The following is a 16,800-nucleotide window of genomic DNA, read 5'->3' as shown; positions in this document are numbered from 1 at the left end:
CGCCCTATCAGAGGGACAACTTCTGTTGCGAAGGTCACAGCTAAGTTGATTATTGGTTTAGTTAGACTTAAATATACACTATATCATATATACACAGTTCTTACAGTTCAAGAGACGGTTCAGTTGGAGTAGGTCAGCTTGGTCTTTGGGTACGATGGTCCGACCTCTTGGATGGACAGAGCAGCTAGCCAGGACCCCATGTCGATGCAAGTGTCTAGTGGTTCACCACGGGCGGTCCCCGCGACGAACCCGGCAGCGAAGGCGTCCCCAGCACCATTAGTGTCCACAATCTTGCTCGAGTCGACAGGTTGCACTTTGTGCAGTGCGGTACCCTCTGCTGTAGCGACGACCGTGGGTTCCAACCCGTGGGTGAAGATAACCGTCTTGCGAGGGTCTTCCTTGATGATCTCTGCGGCGATCGCTTGAAGGTCCGTTGTGTCTACGACTGGCAACTTGAACGCCTCTGCAAAGGCCTGTGCCTCGGTCTCATTGGCAATGACGTGCGTCGCGTAGGGAAGCACTTGCTTCAATGCGTCATGGAAGAACTGTGGGATGAACGGCGCGCTGAAGTTCAACACGAGAGGTTTCCCCTCCGCCTTGGCGTGTTCACCAAGTTTCACAATCGCATCGGAAGACACGGTTAAGTGGAACCCACCAACGTAGAACAACTTCGCTTGCTTGACTGCGTCCCAGTGGGCGTCGATATGTTCCGCCTTGAAGTGGTTCGCAGCGCCAAGATCCGTGACAAGCGAACGGTCATGCCCCGTAATCAACGCGGCACATTTACCTGTCCCGTAAGCGGGTTCCACTTGGTACAGAGACTTGACACCAGCAGCCTCGTTCTCCTTTAGAAGCAATTGAGCATACTTGTCCTGCCCAACGCAACCGAAGTAACCGACTTGGCCCTCACCGAGCACATACGCGGCACCACGGGCAGTGTTCTGACCTGCACCACCAGCGACGAGCACTACGCCGTCCTTGGCAAGCAACTCGTCGTAGATGGCCATCCTGTTCAACGGGTCGTCGGCAGAATCCACGAGCACGGCATCGTTGCTCTTCAGAGCGTACTTCTCGAGGTACGCCGGTTCGACAGTCGCTTGGATGTCCAGCAGCGGGTTACACAGACAGATCACTTGCATTCTTCCAGAGTTATAGAGTATGAGTCTTGGCTTGGGCAATCAGTTGTTGATCATTTGAGCGATGCGTTGAGTCGAAGTTTCTTCAACTGCAAAAATTTTCACTCTTCTTCTGCGTCTGTTTCAACTGTTCGTCGTTCGTTGCAGATCGTCGTCGTCGTCGCCTGTTTCGTTTGTTGAGTGTTTTGTTGTTGTTGATGTTGGCGTGCCCAGGGGTTGTTGCCGTTTTCTTGTGTATTTAAGAAGGTTGTAGCTTGTGCTGTTGCTGTAACTTGCGGTGTTGTTGTAGCTCGCGGTGTTGTAGCTCTTCGTCAAATACGTACCGATGAACCCTGATCCGCTGGCTAAATTCTCGTGGTTCCCCGAGAGCGAGAGTCTCTACGCAAGACACCTACACGAGATCGTGTACTCGTTCGTGTTCTACCAGGTGCTTGCGTCGTACATTGCACCAAGGCTCAACAGGGTTGTGTTTGGGAAACACTACACGGGGATCAAAGATGCCAAGTTAAAGCTGGATTTCGACATCCATACCGTGTCCATGGTACAGTGTCTCATTTCCTGCTACCTGCTCTGGCCAGTCCTCTTCCTCCCACACACCGTCAGCATCGCGTCGTACACGAACGAGTACTGCAGCATGCTTACTTCAGTCAGCGCAGGGTACTTCATCTGGGACATGATCGTCTGCTGCACTAACTACTCGCTGTACGGGTGGCAGTTCGTTTTGCACGCAGCAGTGGCACTGTACGGGTCCCTCGTCCCGCTCTCCCCCATGGCGCAGGTCTGGGTCCCCAAGTTTTTACTGTACGAGGCCAGTACTCCCTTCGTCAACGTCAACTGGTTCATCATGACACTCAGCAAGGACAGGAAACGCACAGTCGTGCCCATGTGGCTCAACGCCCTCAACGGACTTTGCCTCATGGCCGTGTTCTTCTCCGTCCGCATCGTATGGGGACACATCGCACAGTTTATCTACCTGTTCCAGATGTGGGACCAATGGCACGAACTACCCCAGAAACGCGCGTTCGTCTTGGGTCTACTCACCATCGTGCTCAACTTACTCAACATCCTCTGGTTCTCCAAGATGGTCAAGATCGCCCGCAAACTGAACGCGGGACCCGCCAAAAGACTCGACTAGGAACATAACTACAAGTTTACAACGTTATATAGTATCAATTGTGTACAGAACAGACTAATAGAGCCCTCATGGGACTCTCATGGAACCCTCATCGCTGTCCTCTTCGCCGTCACGTGCGAGACGCAACTTTTTGACGAAAAGTTTCACGATTTTAAGATTTTGGGTGTCTGCTCTGCGGTTCACCGTGCGTGATTGCAATTGGCACGCTAGAAGACCCGTCTGTGTTCTTCTATCTAGTACAAATATACACACGTACGCAGGTAACAACTGAACTACGGGTTATCCTTATTTCTTTTTTGTGGGTACTGTTTTACTGTTGTTCAAAAGAGAGAGAGCGATGACCGTGTTGCAAGCTATTTCTGAGGCGTTGGTGTCCCCAGCTTTCCCCTGGAAGTCCGTCGTTATTGGCGTCACAGTGGCACAGTTTGCGTTTGAGACGTACCTGTCATTTAGACAGTACAGAGTGCTTGCGCGGAAGCAATTGCCAGATGTGCTTGTCGACGAGATCGACAAGGAGACGTTTGAAAAATCGCAAGAGTACTCTAAGGCGAAGATCAAGTTTTCCGTTGTATCGGATGTATTTTCACTGTTGCAGAACTACGCGCTCGTCAAGTTCAACATGCTGCCCAGATTATGGCATGCCGGGCAGGCAGTCGCCCGTAAGTTGCTCCCAGCAAAGTACATGGCCGTGTCGCCCGTCGCGCAAAGTCTGTGGTTTCTTTTCGCCCTGTCTAACTTGTCCACTTTGCTAGGGTTGCCCGTCTCGTACTACAGTCACTTCGTCCTAGAGGAAAAATTCAACTTCAACAAGCTGACGATCAAACTGTGGGTCATGGATATGGTCAAGGGGAACCTGCTAGGGTACGCGCTGGGCGGGCCCATCCTGTACGTGTTCTTGAAGATCTTCGACCATTTTGAAACAGATTTCCTATGGTACATTTGCCTGTTTTTCCTTGTAATGCAAGTTCTCGCAATGACTCTCGTCCCGGTGTTCATCATGCCCCTGTTCAACAAATTCACCCCCTTGGAGGACGGTGAATTGAAACAGTCGATTGAGAAACTTGCCAAGAACGTTCACTTCCCACTAGACAAGATCTTCATCATCGACGGATCCAAGAGATCCTCCCACTCCAACGCATACTTCACAGGGTTGCCCTTCACTTCGAAGCGTATCGTGCTCTTCGACACTTTGGTCAACGGGTCCTCCGTAGACGAGATCACCGCCGTTCTCGCGCACGAAATCGGCCACTGGCAGAAAAACCACGTCCTTAACCTGCTCGTCATCAACCAACTGAATTTGCTGTTCATTTTCAAACTGTTTACGTCAGTGTACCGCAACGAATCCCTTTACAACGCCTTCGGGTTCTTTGTCTCGGGAGGCACCGCTCCAGGGCAACAACTGGCCAGCACACAAGTCGTCACCCAGAGTTTCCCGATTATCATTGGGTTTATGCTCTACAACGATCTGCTCACACCTTTTGAGTGTACTTTGCAATTCTTCCTTTCGCTGATGCAGAGGGCACAGGAGTACCAAGCGGACGCGTACGCCAAGACGCTAGGGTACGCAAAGAATCTGTGCCGCGCGCTCATCGACCTACAGATCAAGAACCTCTCCACCATGAGCGTCGACACGTGGTACTCCTCCTACCACTTCTCGCATCCAACTTTGGCAGAGAGACTGACCGCATTGGACTACGTCAGCGAGAAGAAGAAGGCGTGAAGCGAGAACCAAGTTTGTTTACAGAAAGTGTGATTTCACTACCACCATCACCACCATTACAGAGCAATGAACTAAGACCGGGAGCACCCGGTTGTATGCTCTTCTTAGGAGAGAAGATGAAAGTTATATCATTTCACGTACATATATACATGAATCAGAATAGATATTATACTCGGTATTGATATATACCTCTCTTCCTTTTTTTTCTAATTAGACAATTACTATTTACGTACTTCATCATCTCTTTACTAGCTGTAGCAGTTTTCGTTCTTGTAACTCTCATTTTTCAGTTACAAGACGCTCCACATCATCATCATCATCATCAACATCGTCAAAATACAAAGATCCGTAGGAAAAATAAAGAACCCCACAATGCACCCACTCCAACGATTAGAAATCGAGAAAGTACTCATGGTAGGGATCGTCCGCGTCCTCGATACCGTAGTGGAAGCGTTCTTCAGGGTACTGGTCGAAGAGGGACGTGTCCCCGACGCCTGCGGTGATTGGTGGTTCATAGGGGGTCTCGATATCCTTGTTCAACAATTTTTCCCAGATAACCTCTGTGAACCATGGGTGCTGCTTGATGTCCTGCGATCCGCTTTGCAAGTTCCCGATTCTTCTTGTCAAGTCTGCTGTGATGAGTTTTGAAAGCAAGTCGACGACGTCCGGGTGGAAAAATGGCGGGTAGATCACTTTCCCCTGCAGGATCTTCTCGTACGTCTTCATCGGCGTCGAGTCGTAGAAGGGCGTGTACCCGGCAAGCATCTCGAAGATGAGTATCCCGAGGGACCACCAGTCGACGGATTTGTTGTACGGCTTTGTGGCGATGACCTCCGGTGCGATATAGTCCGGGGTACCGCACAGCGTCCACGTCACGGACTCGACCTCCTTGGCGAACCCGAAATCTGTAATCTTGATGTGCCCGTTTCTGTCCAACAGGATGTTTTCCGGCTTCAAGTCACGATAGATGATGTTGTGGAAGTGTAGGTACTCCAATGCAAGAACGACTTCTGCGGCATAGAACTTGGCCACCGGGTTGGGGAACCGCTGCGATTTACGCAGCAAACTGAACAATTCACCACCCTCAATGTAATCCATGACCATGAACAAGTTGTGAGCGTCCTGGAAAGTCCCCCACATCCTGATCAGGAACGGGTGTTCGACCAATTTTAGCATTCTGCGCTCGTCGTTCGTGTGCTCGATCTGTTTCATCCGCACGACCTGTGTCTTCTTTAACACTTTGATCGCATAGTACCTCCCGTTGTGCACGGACCGTACCAGATGCACCCTCCCAAACGAGCCTGTCCCAAGTGTCCGCATGATTTGAAAATCGTTCAGCGTGTACTTCCCCTTGGATACGGTAGACCGCTGGGGCAGGAGTGACTGCTGCACAGCGTTTCCTGCAGCGGCAGCGGTCTCCACAGCAGCTTTACTCATGGGCTGTTGTTGATGTTGATGTTCTTGCTCCTGTTTCCCTAAACCCTCAGCACCGTGGCGCTCACCCCCCTGCGGTTGCGGTGGCGATTGCGACGGTTCCGACGTGTTAGCAAACTGTTTAGGAACAGCGTTTGTCTGCATTATTACTCTCTTTACTCTATTTTGCTAAGTTTCAACACTGAATTCCCTTCAGTATTCTCTTCCCCCCTTACCTCGTTTGCTTGCTCTCTCACTTCTCTCTTTCCCTGATTCCTCCCGGCTCACAACTCTTCACTGAACAGGAACTGCGGATGCCACCTTTCTCTTTCTCTGCAACTCTAACTTCCAACAAGCAACCAGCAACCCCACCAAGCTCTCGAACCAACCCGGCACCGTCACCGTCACCGTCACCGTCACAAGAAGCAGAGTCCCTCCGCGTTCAGATTCTCGAAGGCTTCACGAGAAAAGACCCCCTTAACTTCACGGTCACGTGGACGACCATTACCACGACCACGACCACTGCTACACCCAGACACGGCCGTTGCTCGCCGGGTCCCGAGGGCCCCGAGGGTCCCGTTGCAGCTGAGGCTGCTGGTACTGCTGCTGGGTGTTGTGTTGGTCAGTGACCAGCGGGGACGTCGGTTGATTGTTCTTCATACTCTCCATTCCCTTGTCAATCGCAATCAGCAAATCCTCTGGGAGCGACGATTGCATCTTGTTGTTCTCCGCGGTCTGCCGTTTCACCTCCTCGGGCGTGGGCGTGTGTCTGTCGTCGACTATGAAGTAGTGGAAGTGCGAGGAAAATTTCTTCATTGTGAGCAGCCGCGTTTGGTGGAACCGGTGCAATTTGTTTTCGGCGGCGTCCATCTCCGGATGCTCCAAGTCGAGATTCAACGCAGCGCAGTGCTTCTCGATCAGCGCCTTCGTGTACCGCAGCATCGTCCAGTCAAACAGGTGGTCGTTGTGGTACTCCAGCTTGATGCTCAGATCCTTGAACAGCCGAGCCACGTACAAGTAGTCCGGTCTTTCATCGAATTTTAAGTTCTTGCAGTATTTGAGGTACTCTCCGAACTCCGCGGGGAGGCCCTGGCACAGTGTGTCCACGTCAACACTCAATTTCTTCTCCAGGATCCGGTCGTACTTCTGTTTCTTCGTAGTAGCTTTGAGTCCCTGCCAGGGGAGGGACCCCTTGCAGAAGTACACAAAGATGTAACCTAGGGATTCCAAATCGTCCCTTCTGCACTGTTCGATCCCAAGATGCGTGTTCACAGACGCGTACCGGGCTGTCCCCGTCAGGGACTTATTCTCCCTGTAGGGGATATGCTTGTGCGTGTTGAAGTCCCTGTACTTCTTCGACAGACCGAAATCGATCAAGTGAACCGTGGACCCACGTCTCCCAGTACCCATCAAGAAATTGTCAGGCTTGATATCCCTGTGGATAAACGACCGTCCATGCACGTACTGTATCCGGAAGATCATCTGCAACGCCAACATAATCACCGTCTTGAAGGAGAACTTCCGGTGGCAGTAATTAAACAAATCCTCCAACGAGGGGCCCAACAGGTCAATCACCATTGCATTGTACTCCCCCTCGCGCCCAAACCACTTGATAAAGGGGATCCCAACACCACCAGACAGGTACCGGTACACGCGGGACTCGTACTCCAGCTGCGGGTGCCGCGACCGGATCGACTCCAGCTTGATCGCCACTTCCTCGCCACTCAGCAGGTTCGTCCCGTGGTATATATCCCCAAACGACCCACTCCCGATCTTTCTCCCAATCCGAAACTTCCTTCCAACCCTCAAATCCATCTCTCCACAGTGCGGTACACCACCTCACTCGCTGCCTCGCCAGTCTTAGTCTAGCGCACACACCCGTCACAGAATCGTTCTTCAAACACCCAAAAGCGTTTAAACGATCTACAACTGCTTCCAAAGCGGGAAAATAACACACAGTAGCCTACGCTTGCACTAGCTATAACCGATCGCGGACGGAACACACTGTAGTACAAAGGTAGACACGCCAATCCTACGCACGTGGGGGAGTGGTGCTGGATAGACCTGTGTTTGCAACTCTCTTGTAGAAACCTTACACTTTCCCTCGTAGAACACATGGCGTGGCGGTATCAAAACGTGAGTCAATTTGACAAAACTCGAGGGACCCACATGGGCCAAACACGGGAACGTCGACGAACCTCCTATTGACTATAGCGTACATACACGCATATATATATATAGAGAGAGGGAGGGAACGCAGAGACAGGTTTCACGGTTCCTTTCTGAGAGGAGAGACCAGTAATACAGCGTGAGATCATGGTCAAAGTGGTCGGACACAGGGCCTTTAAGGCGTTGTACCCAGAGAACACGCTGCTGGCGTTCAATAAAGCTGTCGAGGGGAAAGTGGACATCATCGAGACTGACTTGCAGATGACCAAAGACGGAGTCGTTGTGGTCAACCACGATTCGAACACGGGGAGGATGTGGGACCGCGATGTCGTCGTGCGAGACGTCGACTACGACACCATCACCACTTTGCGATGCAAAGAGGACCCGAGCCTCAAGATGTTGACGCTCGTAGAGTTGCTGACGTGGAGTCTGGACCACCCAGAGGTGCAAATCATGCTCGATATCAAGTTCACAAACAAAAAGATCATCCTGATTAAGACTTTCGGCGACATGATGAAGGTCAAGAACGACCTAGCGTACTGGCAGGAGAAAATCATATGGGGGTTATGGATGTTGGATTGGTACCAGTACGGTATCGAAGTGGGCGTACTGCACGGGTTTAAAATTATTGTGATTACAATGTCGCTTGACCTCGTCGAACAGTTCATCCAGAAATCTTTGGAACAGGGACTGGATGGGTTCAAACTGTTCGGTGTTAGTATCCACTACGTTTCGAGCTGGACGGACCGTTTTAGAGAGGAAATCATACCATTGCTGCTCAAATATGACGTCAAAGTGTTCCTTTGGACTGTTAACAAACAGATCGACTTTAATTACTTTGTAGGGTTGCCAATTTACGGTGCCATAGTCGACAACCCTATCCAAGCTCGTACGTATCTGAAGACAAACGATAGCAGGGGGGATGCAAAGTTCGCGGTGCCTAGTTTGACCTCAGTAGCCGGTATGAGATTCCATGCTTTCACAAAACTGTACGCCATAATTTGCTTTTTCCTGTACTCTAGCTGGGCTCACGTCAAAGTCGGAGGACTATCCTTTGCCTATTTACTGGGCTTGCTACTTAGAATGGTCCATTTCTTTTGAGCTAATAAAGGGCAATCAATGTCTAGCTTCTCCCTGCTTTTGAAGTATATAAATTATAAAGCGCGCTTATAAATAGCTTAACGCTTATAGTGCGTCCAATATACATGTGTTTGATGACAAAATAAATACATACTTACTAAGCGGTGGACGTGACACCCTGTGCAGTCACCGCCTGCTGCTCTCTCAGTAGTTTGTTCTCCAACTTCTTATCCTTGCGGATCACTCTCACATTCCCAGGTGCAAACCCACCATTACCGTAAAGTGCCCACTCGGGCGTCTTGGATAAGTAATCCATATATGTGAATGGCTCCCCACTTTCCAATTTCTCAAAGAATTTATCAAAGTCAATATGCGTATGCCATTCACCATCGATTTTAAACTTTTCATGTGCTATCAAAACGCAATTGGAGTGCGAGTGTTCTGCAGCTATCTCATACTTTAACCCACGGGATTGCAATAAGGCAACGAAACTTTCCACAAATTTCTTACACTCTTCCAGATACGGAATGTTCTGCATCGTCAACGCATTCACACTATCCTTCGCTGTACCACTGAAAGTGGCACCCTTCACCTCAATGAAACACGGCAACCCTCGTTCCACTAAATCAGCATAGGATATTATGTCCCCCATATTGAACCCCTTCACCAGGGTTAGTCTATAGACTGTTCGTTGATGCGATTGCACGGTCTTTATAATGTCCAAACACTCCATCATCCGCTCCCAAAAGTCTTTGTACAAGGGTCTATCAACCTTCTGTAGCTCTCCCTTCGTTGGTGCATCAATGGATACGTACAGTTGAGTTACCTTCCCGATCGTTCTCAGAGACTCTGGATGCTGAGCGTTACAGACAAGGAAACTAGTGATATGTTTTTGATGGAGTAGTTCAATAAACCTCGTGATGTGTGGGTACAAAATTGGTTCACCGACTAACGAGAGAGCACAATGAGCCACCTGGAATGCTTTAGCAAACCGGTCTGCAATGATACCAGGAACACCTCTCATTTGCTTGATCATAGAATAATGAGCTTCCAAAGCATTTTCAAGAATAAACTGAGGGTCGTCTGTTTCCCACCTCCAATTCTTGGATACTGGGTTGGTACCATGCCTCCAACAAAACACACATTTCGAAGAACATGCCAAAGATGGAGTCAATTCCATACACCTACTTGAAGCAATGTTGAACAACGATTTCTTGTAACATGAACCTTTGCCTCTTAGTTCATTTTTGGTCCACCTGCAAACTTTCACACCAGAATGAGAACCAACAATTTTGTAGCCCTGCTTGGTCAGATTTTTGTAAGTTGGGCTGTTCTTTGCAATCATTTGTTTTACTTCCGTAGAGTTTTTTGCAAGATCATCGTCAGTTTTCCCTGTCAGATCTTCAACATCTACAACACCTTCATCGCTAACATTCCCGTTATCTTCCTCTTCCTCGTCATCCGAATTATCCACAGTTTCGTCATATTCGTATAAAATCGGTTCATCATCCAACATCATCTTCCCTAGTAATCGGGACCACTTATCTACCTTTTCAAGTCCCGAAAACTTAACACATATCTCACCTAGTGGGAACATTCTTCTAGCACCAAGTCTGGATAACCAGAAGTCCGCCTTTTTCGCCTGGTAGCAAAACTTCTCCGGATACGACTCCCTATCACCTAACCCTAAAACAGTGTAACCGACAAGTTTGCGCAATGGATATCTGTCAACACGAAAATCATTGTACGTTTCCTCCAATATCTGTAAAAAATAATCCAAGGGGCAGTCAACATCGTACGAGGGAAGGACCAAGATATAGAAAGACTGCTCTGTGGGGACGTCGAGAAAATACTGGTCTACATCATCCAACTCGTCTAAATTAATCAATGTAGGGGAGTTCTGCAACTCTTTTATACTACTCAGTTCTTTGACCACTTTCTCAGCAGCACTTACTGACGCACCTTGCAACGAGCTGTAGAAAACATAAATGTCAGAACTCATTAATTTCTCATTGGAAACTGTGAATGCGCTTTTTATCAGACCGTCATCAGCAATATTGGCAAATTCTACCGTCTGTTGTTTTGCTTCCTTCTTCAATGTTCTCTTCCCTTTTGTGAATCTTTTAGTGGATTTAGTTGAACTAAGCGGCTTTGGAGTTGATTTTTTTTCCTTCGTAAACATATCGGTGAAATCAATGGTTAACTCTTCCAGCTGCTTCTTATTTTCCTCAGATATCTGCTCCCCTAAACTCTCAATCTCAAGCTCATCTGCGATTGATACCTTTTTGCCAGATAAATCACCAGATTTAGCGCCTTTCGAAGAGCAGCAACTTCCTCCTCCAGATTTACCGCCCTTCGATGAACAGCAACTGCCTCCACCTCCACCTCCACCACTTTTACAGGCGCACACATGTTTCTCCTTTCGTTTCTGTACCACTGGTGGCACATCGCTAGGCTTATCCCCAGAGTCTTCAACCTGTTTATTTTGTTCACTGCAGAAAACGGCATAGGACACTATAATTACGATAGCTATGGATATCCTACCCCCAAAATACAGATATACACCAACTGCAGCAGCTAAAACTGCACTAATCCCAACGGATACCATCGTGAACTGAGCCGCTTTGGTGCCTTTCCGAAGTAGAGTTCTCGAGATTACTGTGTGCCGTGACCTATAATTTGCTTTACTCAGCTTAAAATTTTTTTTCGAACGGCTTATATAATGTTTTCAATGGGGAAGGCTGATTCGGTGATTCGCTTCAATGAGATGCCCGCACCAAGATGGTTTCTTGCGAGCTTGAGGACCTTGTAAAGGTGTTATCGGATACAAAATTGAATGCCTTATTCAAATCTGAGATATCGACTGCACTGGTGTCTGTGAAGTAGGTGTTGTGAAACGCCACAATATCCTCGTCGATTGTATCCGAATTCTCCAGGGGTTCAACATAACTTTGATATTGAGCTTTGACCCAAGAATGCTTTGTTGTGAATGTATTGCTTTTTATTTTGATCACGATCCACAATACAAGCAGATCAAATGTTGAGTCGAACGTTATATCTTTTGAGTTTGTGTCGCTCATATATGATGCCAGTTCTGCTTCAAAAAACTTTGGATCATTCTTCATGATCTTGGACACCGTGAGTAATGAAGATTTGCACTGACTTAACCATGCTACCTCTACCTTTTTAAGAGTTGAGATTGACTGTTTTAGAATGCTGATTTGTCCATTCTTGTACACGGCGGCACATTTTTCGCGGTATGGACTCATTCTGTACATACCTTTCAGCTTACAATCTGGAAGTGTTTTCTTGCTTAGTGGATTCAACTTGTGTTGAATGGCAACTCTCAACGACTGCAATCCTTGGAACTTTGGTCTTACGCAATCTGCCGACGACTCTGAAGGGCGCTGCGAAATAAACGTAAAAAGCTGTAACAGTGGCTCCAGACAAGCTTCGTTATTTGAGCTGTTTAACACGTAAATGATCCCGTCTTTGTACTTTTCAATGTCAGACACAGAGTTCGGTATCTTCGTAGAGTTGTCATCGAATGCATACGTAGTGTAGTCGTCAAGAGTGGGTAGTTTGATTGATGGCTCTTTAGCTAAAATTTCGGCGATTAAAGGTAGGGGCAATTTAATCTTTAAAAGCACAATGTCATTTACGTTATCTTCCAAAACAAATCCATAACTGGTAAGTAGCTCCTCATTACCTTTGGGTCCATAGTTGTTAAAAATCTCTTGGCCTTGCTTCAATGTTTCAATATCCTCCAAGTTCTGATAAATGAAAGCAGACCCACGGTCAGTGGACCATAAAACCTTCGATTCGTAGTCATGATTCAGAAGATCCAAAATGGGGAGCAAGATCACCTCATGGGGCTCGCAGTTACCTTTATTGATAATATATTCTGGAAATGCTCTGGATGTAAAAATAAGATGAGACCATAAAAACGACGAAAAAGAGCACCAGTGATGAAATGTACCCTCAACAACAGGTAAAAGCAATTTATTATAGATGGTATCATCATCTAACTGCTGAAACTCTTTAAAGTATTTAATGTCTTGTGCAACAGAATCTTTGTAGTCCGACAACGTTGGGGTCTCATCTAACAAACGTATCCATTGCCCGAAGAGATCAAACAGTTTCTCTTTGTAACCATTAGCTAGGTTCGTATGTTCTAAGAGTGTGATTTCCAACGGATTCCATAGTAGCGGTGAATTGACGACATCCGGTAGTGATTTTAGGTAAGGTGAAAACTTTTCACGCAGATCACGAATGGCAGGGTCCTTGAAAATTGTCTCGTCGCCAGCACCAAACTTGAAAAGCGACACCACAATTTTAAGAAGACCGTTATCACGCCAGCCAAAAACTCTTTCAGCCAAGTTATTCGAAATGATTGCATGATTCGGAACTTCTATGCTCAGGTTTCCCCGCCTCGGCGTATTATCTCCTTCATAGATGCCGTAGACTCCTCTCTCCTGATCGGAACGAAACTTCAGCTCATCAGAGTAAGTAATACCAACATTCTTTCCCCAATCCAATAGACAATTGATCTGCTCCATAAACTATATGGACTCTTTGCTTCTGTGGTCTAATCTTTATTTCACATTCCTTCCATATCATATATACATAAATTTCCGTAAAGTTACGATTTTGTAAATTACGCGCCAATATTGTAGGAAACTTTCACATCAAAACATTGCTATTTCTGAAAAGTTAAGGCGTTTGGGCACTGTAGAGCCACCACTATCTGTGAAGTTCACCCTATTTACAACGATACCATTGCACAATGCGTACCTCTTCGTATCTTTCGTCGACACAAGGGAGCAAAAAGGACATTGCCAAACAGCATAAAGCATTGCTGTCAATGTACGTACCGTCATCAAACAAGAAAGTGTCTCCAAATCAAATATCCAAAGGGGGGGCGGAAACGAATAAATCTTCAAGAATATCGAAGTCTCCGGTGGGGCCTCATAACAAGATTCAACCTGTCAATGTACTGTCTCCGTCCAAGAATAAAAACTTAAGCAATATTATCACACAATCGGGATCCAAACTTATGAAAACAAACGCGCTGGATTCTTTCAACTCCAATTTAAGGATCAAAAGTTTTACAAAGGATGATTTCGATATTGGGCTGAAACTGGGGAAGGGCAAATTCGGGAAGGTATTCTGCGTCAGACACAAAGAAAGCGGGTTTATATGCGCGCTGAAAGTTATGCAGAAGACAGACATATTGCAATACAAGCTAGAAAGGCAATTTATTAGAGAAGTGGAGATCCAATCATCGTTGAACCACCCGAATATCGCGAAACTATACGGTTATTTCCACGATGAGAAAAGGGTATATCTTATCATGGAATATATGCTTTACGGAGAGCTATATAAGACTTTGGAAATACATGGCCCTTTTGAAAATGCTGTCGCTACGAACTACGTGTATCAAATTGCAAGCGCCATATTGTATTTACACCAGAGGCATATCATTCACAGAGACATCAAGCCTGAAAATATCCTAATAGGCCCTCACAACCAACTGAAGCTGACGGACTTTGGCTGGAGCATAATAAACCCAAAAGGATTAAGACGGAGGACGTTTTGCGGCACTATTGACTACCTCTCTCCAGAAATTGTCGACTATAAGGAATACGACCACAACGTTGATATCTGGGCGCTGGGTATCGTTGCATACGAACTGCTAGTGGGCTCCCCACCGTTCGAAGAAAACACCAAAGACTTGACCTACGAAAGAATAAGACGTGGCGATATCGTGTTCCCGAAACAGGTCACACCAGAGGCAAGAGATTTTATCGAAAGAATTCTGGTGCTGGAACCGAAAAAAAGAATGACATTGAAAGAGATTATGTCCCATCCCTGGATACTCAAGTACAAGTCACAATGGCAATGAGAATAGACCTTTATTGCATCGAATGCACTAACACATGCTAATAGGAGACACCAGGATTGCGATATGTAGAATTGGAAGTCCCTTGTCATGTACCCTCCTGCCATAATTTTTTTATGCTGTTGCTGTTGTTGATTTTGCTAATTTTTTTTTTCTGTCTTTTGAAAGCAGAAAATTCGTCCATTTCGAGAGTTCACTTTGACAGCACAATACTTGCTTGAGACGTCGAATCAGGGTGAACTAGAGACGACGTTGGACACTCATTATCCTTTACAATGGTCAAAAATACGTTGACCGACTTGTTGAAGCAATTGGATGTCCAATCGGCTCACAACGAACATTCCCGTGTCGAGAAAACATGCATCGAGCTACTTGGTGATGCCAACTGTCAGGAGCCAGAAGTTATGTTGAAGAAATGTCTGATTTCGCTTATTAAGCAGGATAAATACCAGAGAGCATTGAGCTTGTTAAATAAGTATAGCGATATTGCTGACCAATCCAGCAGCATTTTAAGATTAGAGGTTTTATACATCTACTACAAGTTGAACAACAGGGCTGCATTCGAGAAACTGTACAAAACGGTGGGCGTGGATGTAGACGCATTGGGTTCTGGAGATTCACAGGTCTCGTACGAAAAAAGAGGGGTCTTGCATGTCAGGGCCCAGTTTTGTCTAAAGAACGGGAAATCGAAGGAGGCCTCAAAATTGTACGCATACTTGGCCACCACCAATAACAATGAAAAGGACAATTTGTTGGAATTGGCCTGTAACGAAAGGGTTCCCCTAACATTTAGCGCCGAATCGCATGGGTTGCATCCCATTATAACGGATCTCAAACAGGAGTCGTACGACTTGATGTTTAACGAATCCTTTATTTTTTTAATGAGGGAGCAATACGAAGAAGCTATCAACCTTTTAGAAAAAGCTTTATCTTTGGCTGTTGCTGAAGGGTTTGAAATGGATATCAATACAATTGAATTACAGCTGTCTTACGTTTTGCAGGTCTCCGGTATTGACACTGAGAAGGCTAAGGCTATATTAAAGCAGCTTCTAGAGAAGAGTAAACCAGGTACGCCATTGTATCTGGTAGCGCAGAACAATTTAGAGTCATTCAAGGATATCTCAAAAAAGAAGAGTAACATGAACTTGCTACTGAGAGAATTAAATTTGGAAAAGATCAATTCTTTGAATTTGAAGAACTTCAATTATCAGCAATGGGACACTTTGCAGAAAAATCTACATTCCATTAGGTTGTATAATGGGGTGAAGTTGTCACCTACGAACTCTATCTGGGCTAAAGCAGTAGCCAAATATAGCGAACTGGTGAACGATGTCTTGAACGAACCATACAAAACTCAAGCTAAGAAACTATACAACGACTGTGCGAAGTTAGTGAAAAGTTGTCCAGATATCCAAACAAATAAAGGGGCAATTGGTACTCTTCTAGTTGCCATCGAGCTACTATCTGTTGAAAAGGAATACGATAATGCCATCAGGCTGGGTGAAGCATATCTGAACCGTTTTGAAATCTTAGAATTGAACCCTCAAACTACTATTGTTGTTATTTACATTCTCCTGGAGCTATATTCTATCACTAACAGAAACAAGTCGCGGGGAATATTGCTGGACAGAGTTGCTAGATGTGAAACAGCTGCTGGTAGTACCGAGTTCTGGAAACATATTGGTTTCCAATATTTGAGATCAGGGGAGGTCGACAACGCGAAAAACGTGTTTGAAACCAAAATCGAGAACTCTGAAAGAGATCCTTTGATTAATACCTTGCTAGGAACAGAAAACGAACAACAGAAAGATGAATTTGATTTGAGTAAAGCTGCTCTCTTGGTACAGAATGTTGATGCTGAGCTTTTGAAATCGTGTAAAGTTAGCCCCTTCGAATCGAGTTCCAGGGAGAAGAACAGCAACAATGCTGTCATGAAGGCAAACAAGATCAAGAAGGTTAGAATTGAAAACAGGAAACAGAAGAGAAAGGAGTATAAATTGAAGAAGTTTATTGCCTCTCACAATATAAATACTGCATCTGGTCCAAACGCTGAAAGGTGGTTGCCTCTAAGAGACAGGTCAACTTACAGACCAAAGAAAAAGCAACTGGCAAAGCAGACACAAGGTGGTGCTATGAGCAAAAAGGCTGAGCAGTCGCTGGATATCTCCAAGAAGGTCAACTCGTCGGCCAAGGGCAAATCTGTTAAGAAGGCCAAGAAGAAAGGTCGCAAATAGTCTGTATTTGT

General features: G+C 46.3%; 10 protein-coding genes across 10 annotated transcripts; 5 read left to right on the top strand and 5 right to left on the bottom strand.

The window, feature by feature from the left end:
- Positions 1-119: 119 nt before the first annotated feature.
- ADO1 (adenosine kinase) lies at positions 120-1,139 on the bottom strand (the record flags this gene model as incomplete). The annotated part of the gene is made up of 1 exon (XM_022607528.1): positions 120-1,139. The coding sequence occupies one exon, from the start codon at positions 1,137-1,139 to the stop codon at positions 120-122; it is 1,020 nt and encodes a 339-aa protein (XP_022464115.1).
- Positions 1,140-1,461: 322 nt separating this feature from the next.
- On the top strand, positions 1,462-2,271 carry TDA4 (Tda4p; the record flags this gene model as incomplete). Its single annotated transcript, XM_022607527.1, has 1 exon — positions 1,462-2,271. One exon carries the CDS (start codon positions 1,462-1,464, stop codon positions 2,269-2,271), a length of 810 nt encoding a protein of 269 aa, XP_022464114.1.
- A 337-nt stretch (positions 2,272-2,608) lies between these two features.
- On the top strand, positions 2,609-3,991 carry STE24 (zinc metalloprotease; the record flags this gene model as incomplete). The annotated part of the gene is made up of 1 exon (XM_022607526.1): positions 2,609-3,991. One exon carries the CDS (start codon positions 2,609-2,611, stop codon positions 3,989-3,991), a length of 1,383 nt encoding a protein of 460 aa, XP_022464113.1.
- A 390-nt stretch (positions 3,992-4,381) lies between these two features.
- TPK2 (cAMP-dependent protein kinase catalytic subunit TPK2) lies at positions 4,382-5,569 on the bottom strand (the record flags this gene model as incomplete). Its single annotated transcript, XM_022607525.1, has 1 exon — positions 4,382-5,569. The coding sequence occupies one exon, from the start codon at positions 5,567-5,569 to the stop codon at positions 4,382-4,384; it is 1,188 nt and encodes a 395-aa protein (XP_022464112.1).
- A 360-nt stretch (positions 5,570-5,929) lies between these two features.
- Positions 5,930-7,219, bottom strand: HRR25 (serine/threonine protein kinase HRR25; the record flags this gene model as incomplete). The annotated part of the gene is made up of 1 exon (XM_022607524.1): positions 5,930-7,219. The coding sequence occupies one exon, from the start codon at positions 7,217-7,219 to the stop codon at positions 5,930-5,932; it is 1,290 nt and encodes a 429-aa protein (XP_022464111.1).
- A 501-nt stretch (positions 7,220-7,720) lies between these two features.
- PGC1 (phosphatidylglycerol phospholipase) lies at positions 7,721-8,674 on the top strand (the record flags this gene model as incomplete). The annotated part of the gene is made up of 1 exon (XM_022607523.1): positions 7,721-8,674. The coding sequence occupies one exon, from the start codon at positions 7,721-7,723 to the stop codon at positions 8,672-8,674; it is 954 nt and encodes a 317-aa protein (XP_022464110.1).
- Positions 8,675-8,810: 136 nt separating this feature from the next.
- Positions 8,811-11,261, bottom strand: TYW1 (putative tRNA 4-demethylwyosine synthase; the record flags this gene model as incomplete). Its single annotated transcript, XM_022607522.1, has 1 exon — positions 8,811-11,261. The coding sequence occupies one exon, from the start codon at positions 11,259-11,261 to the stop codon at positions 8,811-8,813; it is 2,451 nt and encodes an 816-aa protein (XP_022464109.1).
- A 151-nt stretch (positions 11,262-11,412) lies between these two features.
- Positions 11,413-13,212, bottom strand: RKM1 (protein-lysine N-methyltransferase; the record flags this gene model as incomplete). Its single annotated transcript, XM_022607521.1, has 1 exon — positions 11,413-13,212. The coding sequence occupies one exon, from the start codon at positions 13,210-13,212 to the stop codon at positions 11,413-11,415; it is 1,800 nt and encodes a 599-aa protein (XP_022464108.1).
- Positions 13,213-13,439: 227 nt separating this feature from the next.
- On the top strand, positions 13,440-14,558 carry IPL1 (aurora kinase; the record flags this gene model as incomplete). The annotated part of the gene is made up of 1 exon (XM_022607520.1): positions 13,440-14,558. The coding sequence occupies one exon, from the start codon at positions 13,440-13,442 to the stop codon at positions 14,556-14,558; it is 1,119 nt and encodes a 372-aa protein (XP_022464107.1).
- Positions 14,559-14,830: 272 nt separating this feature from the next.
- On the top strand, positions 14,831-16,789 carry SRP72 (signal recognition particle subunit SRP72; the record flags this gene model as incomplete). Its single annotated transcript, XM_022607518.1, has 1 exon — positions 14,831-16,789. One exon carries the CDS (start codon positions 14,831-14,833, stop codon positions 16,787-16,789), a length of 1,959 nt encoding a protein of 652 aa, XP_022464106.1.
- Between the last annotated feature and the right edge of the window lie 11 nt (positions 16,790-16,800).

This window comes from Huiozyma naganishii, chromosome 4, assembly GCF_000348985.1.
Source record: "Huiozyma naganishii CBS 8797 chromosome 4, complete genome".
NCBI lineage: Eukaryota > Fungi > Ascomycota > Saccharomycetes > Saccharomycetales > Saccharomycetaceae > Huiozyma > Huiozyma naganishii.
The sequence above is the reverse complement of the archived record's forward strand: the minus strand, read 5'-3'. Positions and strand labels throughout refer to the sequence as shown.